This window comes from Buceros rhinoceros, unplaced genomic scaffold, assembly GCF_000710305.1.
Source record: "Buceros rhinoceros silvestris isolate BGI_N320 unplaced genomic scaffold, ASM71030v1 scaffold13252, whole genome shotgun sequence".
In the NCBI taxonomy this organism is placed as follows: Eukaryota; Metazoa; Chordata; class Aves; order Bucerotiformes; family Bucerotidae; genus Buceros; species Buceros rhinoceros.
The window spans coordinates 74,020-80,766 of NW_010400824.1; the positions used below are offsets into that span (position 1 = coordinate 74,020).

Sequence of the window (6,747 nt, forward strand, 5' to 3'; positions counted from 1 at the left end):
GCTGGGGACGCCTGCCTGCCAAGCAGGGAGCTGAGCCCAGCTGGGAGAGACAGGCGCCAGCACCCGGCATGGGAATCCGTGGGATGCAGCGTGCAAGAGGAGCTGGCAGCGGGTGGCAGGCAGAAAACCTGCTCCAGGCCAGCAGCTCGACGACCATGAGCCTGAATCACAAGCTGGCATGGAAGCGCAGGCTCTCGGCTTTAGCAGCAGCCTGGTGTGGAGGAGCAAACAGCTTTGAGCATTGCTGCAGGAGGAGCGCTGCCCACTCAACATCTTCCCCTGAGCTCTCACTAGCTGCTGCAGCCTGCAAGGTCCAGTGCCCTAGAAGCCATGCGGGAAGCCAGGATCTGCTCTGAGGGCAGCGTTCTGTTATGCCTTATTGTAGAGATTGGAGACTGAGCTAATCAGCAGCCACAGTGCCTTGCTTGTTCCTCAGCAAGCAGCTAATGAAGTTCAGCCACAGTCCTGACGAACCTGCATTTTTCATCTACAACAGGCCCGAAAGATTTGTAGACTATTTTATTAGACTATAGAGAAAAAACAGACAAATTTTGGAGCCAGGTGATTTATCCTGGCTTAACAAAAATCCTCTAGAAAATCTACAATCACAACCATGAACTGAGGGCTGCTGGCAACGACACTGCCACTTTGGAGGGTCACGTTCCTGAGCAGGCACAGATAACCTCCTCAGGTTCTGTATAGCCAGAAGGGAAATCAGTTCTGAAATTTGTACCTAAAGTTTGCATGCCTGTGTCTAAATCCTTGGCACAGAGAGAAAGGAATGGTCTTTAATCTCGGGCCTTGGATGGGCTGCTGAAATGTCTGGTTCATTATCTGGGCCTGGTACAAATGATCGTGTATGACCTTGGGAGAGTCCAGTCTTGCCTACAGAGACCTTGGGTCAAAGGGATGATGCCACTGGTCCTGCCCTGCCTGCTCAGGGCACCAGCCCTTGGAGGCAAGGAAGGATCACACAGCATCTGGCACTCACCGTGCAGACTCAAATCTGCCTGCCATCTCCAGCTCCTAATTGTACAGCAAGTAATATAATTAATCCTTAAAATGTCGAACACTGCCCACGGATCAAAAGTTGAGCATTACAAGCTGTTACATGCCACTGCTTGGAGTCTCAACGTGTAAATGAGAAATGCATGATGCTTATTTTAAGAAATCTTCTTCCAAGTTATTCAAGCTCAGCATCTCAGACAGTTCCTAGCACTTACTGAGCCACTTTTAGAGTCGATGTAGAGTCCGGTAAAATCTTGTTGACATCAGATGGACTGTTTGAGGTTAGAAATAGGTGTAGAAGCTGGAGCCTTAGTCATAGCTGGGCACATTCAGCTGCGTGCAGAGCCAGCATAGAGCCCAGGCACCACTTTGAGTAAAGCCTGCTCCCTGCAGCAGATGGGCCTTGTGTTGGGCTGCCGTACCCTGGCTGAATATCCCCTAATTATGTGCCCGATTACAATGCAGAGCAAATCAGCCGTGAGCTGATACAATGTGACAGCAGTAAGTGAGACGACAATATTTCCATTCAGTTCAATTTGCCTGTGCGTAATGGAAGCAGCCCACACGACCGTGCTCTGAGCAGCGCACATGCAGGACGCTAAAATTAGAGTCCCACTCACAGTCTGCTTTGCTCTGGAGGCGCCTCTATCAGGGCACAAAGACGGAACCCACCCAACTGCGAATCAGATGCTGCACGACCCTTCCTTGCCGCTCCGGATCGGCTCCCAGTGACGCCTTTGTGCGTCAGTCATCTCATCCAGCATCAGCAGCCTCCGCTCGCTGCTCATTATTGCCGGCTGCGGGAACAGTCGTCCCCTTGAACAGCCAGACTAGGTAGCGATACAAGCTGCCACGAATGGCACGAACCAGCAGGCGAGGCAAAGGAGGCAGGCTCCAATTCCTGTGTTTCGTCTGTCCAGCATTTTCCCTCGCAGTCAGCTGATCCCACTGTGTGCCTGCAGCTGCCAGGACAGAGATCCTGTGTGCAGACCCTGTGTGCGATTGCTAGCGCTGACAATAGGGCTCTGCACCTCCACAGCACCCTCCATCCTAGGGCCTCAGGTGACTTTATAAAATAGGACTGATTTTAGCTTCATAACAGCCCTCATCTAATTACAGATATTGTCATCCCCCCCTTTATGAGTGAGGAGGCAGAACCACAGGCAGCCTGGATCCAGTGTGTTGGAGATGGTGCAGCAATCACAGAGCAGAGACCAAGCGAAAAAACCAGTGCTGGGACTTAGCCACAAGGCTAACGTTGTATGAGGAGGGCTAGTGCAGTCGGGTGCCAGAGTGTGGCTAGATAAAAACGGCAGACCTGCACCATGGCTCTGTCGACGGTGGCGCAGGCTTCCCTAGGTAGACCTGGCTGATTCCCATAAACCTCATCCAGCTCAGTCACACACTTGTGCCTCTGCACAAAGCAATATACTGAATTAGAACTCTTCTTGTCAAAACAGATAACCATCCGGTCTCCCACAGGGACTCGCTCCAGACTTCAGAGAAAGGGTCAAGATCTCCCTAAATGCCGTGGAGTTACACGGACCAACTGCTATAGGGAGCTAGATCTTTCCTCTTTTCCAGAGTGGGAGGAGAAGGTCATCCTACACCACCTACAGTATGGACAGCAGAAGCGGGTTGTCAGTATGAGGAGAAGTCATGAGAGCCAATGACAAAGTCAGTTTTGGAAAGAGAATTCAAGGCAAAAGAAAAAGAAAAAAGACATGGAGAAGTGTGAGAAGAGACCTTCAGAGTAGCATGAATGAATGTGGCACTGGGGACAGGGACTCTGGGCAGGGCATTGCTAAGAGGGAAGAAAAGAGCAACACAGAAAGACAAGCAGGCAATACTGAGATGGTGTATACAGCCTTAAAGGTGAGGCAGAGGGGTTTGGACTTACGTGGGAAGTCTGAGAAATCGTTCAGGGAGGTGAGCAGGAGGGAAGGTTATTTTAGTATCAGGCACAAACAATGGGAGAGGTGGGCTTCGAGGGGGGAAGCAAGAATCTCTGGTCTACTGGCATCAAAGCACCACACTCCCCTCCACAAATACTGAAGACTGAAGAAATACCACTATTTTAGAGAGGAGCTGAGGCACAGGAGTGTATTTGCTGACTTGATCCAAGACATACAGAAAATCTGTAACGGGGCAGGGAGCTGATCCCCCAGATCTCTTGATTTCTACTCCAGCACTGTTTCCCCATCTACCTGCCTTTCTCTGGCCTTGCAATGGTTTGGCAAACTCTCAGCTGAGGACTGGTAAGGAAAGAATGTAGTGGCATCATGTTAGATGTCCATAGAGGAGGGCACAGCTACCAGCTGCATCACAGTTACCGTGAGTCCTTTGCCAGCTGTGCCCTTCACTAGGGACCTCTGTTTTCCAAACACTGGGATAGAGATGATAACCGTGACCCTTCTCACAACACTGTGGTAAGTCAAAGCTCCTTTCCTTCCATAGATGACGACACTCACATGTGCCAGTGTACATGAACAAAAGTATTAGTGCTTGTGTATATGTCTACACGGCCCTGCCGTGGTCCATGCAAAACTTCTAACCAAAACTTCTCAGACATGTCACCCAAACTCAGATGGCAAAACTTTTACTCCTTCAAAGCACAATGGATTGAGCAGAAACCAACCGTTAACAACACAGACCAATTTCCCTGGGAACGTCCCAGCAGCCAGATGGATGCCTACATGCATAGCCCTCCTTGTAAATAAATGAGGTTCCCAGACATTCTTAGTTGTAGCCCCGCAAATTTGGGCTGCAGAAGCTTGATGAAACTCAAACTTCATGTTACATTTCTGTTATATTTCTTGTTATATGGGCTGCTTCTTCCCGACAAGCTGGTAAAGCCCACAGACTGTGGGAACTAGTCTCCTGACAGCTTAGTAACTCACATCGTGAGGGAGTGCTCTTAGCCAGGGACCAGCCGCTTGGCCAGACCCACACCAAACTGAAGCCCATTCGTGGGACAAAGCTGCTCAGGGACAGGTGCAGGTGTCATGCATTTCTCTCACCTCCTCCGTTCTTGCCGCAGAGATATGGGAAGCGCCAGACATTGCCCAGTCCAATAGCATAGCCCACACAGGACAGCAAGAAGTCAAATCTCCCCTTCCAGGAGCCTCTGTCGGGGATCTCCTTCTTCTTTTTCTTGGTGCTTGCAGCCTCAGGTGGGATGGGCTCCGACTCCTCCAGGGCTGCCTGCTTCACCTCAGAGGGAGAGCTCATCTCCACAGAGGTGTTGTCCACCTTGCCCATTGTGACTCAGACGTACAGCCGCTCTTACTCAGGGGCTGGAGAAGCAGGAAGGGCAGTCTCCCCACTGGCCGAGGATGGGTGAAATGGGAAGCACTGTGCAAAGCTCCTGGTGAGAAAGGAGAGAAAGGAGGTATCCTGTGTTAGTGTAGCAGGCTTAGGGGAGAGTCTTGCAGGATCTGAGGTGGACTCACTGGATAGACTGGTACACATATAGGCAGCACATCCATGCCTCCCTGCTTTCCCCAGAGAGCAAACGGAGGATAATTTTGCCTTGCTCCACAGCTGCCCTTCTGAGGAGCCACAGTCACACAGACTGCTAACAACAGGCTCAGACCTGGTCATTACCAGCACACAGTAAACCCCTGTCCTGGGTTTAACATGGAGGAACCGGATGCTCCCATGTTGTCCAGCACCGGTCTGTCGCATCTCCTTTCGGTAGGGGGGAATAGCCCCCCTCAAACCCTCATCTTGTCTCCTCTTCATCCCAATACCTGTTCTGCAAGAAAAGTTCCAGAACCGATACGCATGCAGGGAAGTCACAGCCTGTGGTTGACCTACCACAAACAGTCCAGGCATAAAAATATATCTAGCATGCCTGAGCGACAGTGGTCCAGGGCCCAAAACGGAGTGCACCAGCCGTGGAGCCCAGAGACATCTGAGAGGTCGTGTGGCCCAGTGAGCCATGCATGGCTGTGACAGCATAGCTTTGCAATGGCACCTCTGCTATGGACATGCCCCTCATTGCACTCCTGTGCCCTATCCCCTGTCACGGCAGTAACACAGCCGTCATCACAGCTGTGCATCTGCAATGCCTGGCAAGAAAAGTGCTGATCTGATCAGCACTTCATTATATACCATGTCACGGGTGATATTGTAATCACCAGGTGTATTCAGATGGTGCTCACTAGTGACTATAGCCAGCCTGTGAACCACTGAAAACCCTCTAAGTCAGGACTCCAAAGTACTGAGGATTAATTGGAAGAGTCTAAAAAATGAGTTAATATTGACATTGATTTTAGTCCAGTTCAGAAAGAAAGCGAGAACAGGCTATGTTGTTACACCGGTGTCTAAACCAGTATTGCACTCATGTCTCAAAAACAAAGTGCAGTTCTCCCTGCCACTTACAGAAGCTATTGCCAAGTTAGAAAAAGGCATGGAGGAGAGTCAAAAGGATGCTCAAAAGCATGAGAGGAAAAGCTAAATCAACTAGGATCCATTGTCCTGTGGAAGAGGTGACTGACAGAGGCCTATAAATGTATCAGTGTCGTTGAATATGACTATTCACCATTTTCTGACACAAGAGCTATAGGACGTTAGATCAAGAAAGCAGGTGGTAAGTTAAAAAGAGCAAAACGTGATGCTCCACAAAATGCATGGTTACGGCACAAGACTCCCCAACCCGATGCTGAATGCCAAGAGTTTACATGACTTCAAAAAGGAAATTAAGAGGAAAAATAATGGAAGGAAATCCACCAGGAGCTACCACTGAGCTGCAAGTTATTGGAGGTTGAGGGACTCTTCCAAGGAACTACCACTCCCTTCTTCTCCTGGTTTTACCCTCTCCCATCAGTACCTGTTTCCAGCCTGCGCAGAAGATGGAGTCTGGGACTGGCATGGCGTTGGCATTTCACCCTGTTCTCAGCCCATTTTACAGAGTGGCAAATTTAAGCCGCCACCAGGGGCTGCAAGGGTGACCAGCGCTACAATCTCCCAGACAAGTCTGTTGACAAATACAATCTCAGATACACACAGAAAAGAGAAAAAAGTAAAGAAAAAACTAGTGGGTATATCAGGAAACAAAGCAAAGCAATGCTGTGAAGATGCAGGATGCTCTAGCAGTTGAAGCTGGCCTTGCTTGGTTGCTTACTCTTGGGAGTCTTGTCTTTAAGCAAACAGTACCCGTTTGGATGCTCAGGGGGCTCATTAACTAGCGTTTCTACAGCATCCTGAACAGAGGGTGGTTTCCCAAGCCCAGGTTCAATGGCAGTATCAGCCCCTGCTTACTACAATTGACACCCCAGGATTATAACAGATGGATTTCCTTCCCCCACAGAATCTGTTTCTGAGGTTAGAAAAATATATCTAGCATATATTTGCACTACAAAAATATATCTAGCATATCCTTCCTTTCTGAAGAAAATGGTTGAACCAGAAAATGACTGTAAAAATAACTGTAATTCACTCTAGTACATCAGAAGAAAGCATGGCTGGACACCCAAAGCAAAGGCTTTAGTAAATGGATCACCTTTCTGTCCTACACTTTGTGATAGTGTTGTGATAGCACTGTCACACCAGCTCCTGGGTCCTCAGTAAGGCGAGGAGCAAAAAGATTATACAGAACAGGTAGAAGGAAAGTAAAATAAAGACAATTTATAAATCAAAGCAGAAGAAATTGCACCAAAACCCCTGGGAAGAATTCAGAGCTGGGCTAAGTCAGGATAATTAGCTATGCCTGGAGACATAACAAATTAGGTTCAG

General features: G+C 49.1%; 1 protein-coding gene across 1 annotated transcript in view; it reads right to left on the reverse strand.

The window, feature by feature from the left end:
- Positions 1–4,269, reverse strand: part of LOC104489847 (sodium- and chloride-dependent GABA transporter 1-like) — a 24,712-nt gene extending 20,443 nt beyond the window's left edge. Inside the window, exon 1 of the mRNA XM_010132054.1 lies at positions 4,029–4,269. Within this exon, the coding sequence (XP_010130356.1) occupies positions 4,029–4,269 (241 nt within the window). The remainder of the gene's footprint in view (positions 1–4,028) is intronic.
- Between the last annotated feature and the right edge of the window lie 2,478 nt (positions 4,270–6,747).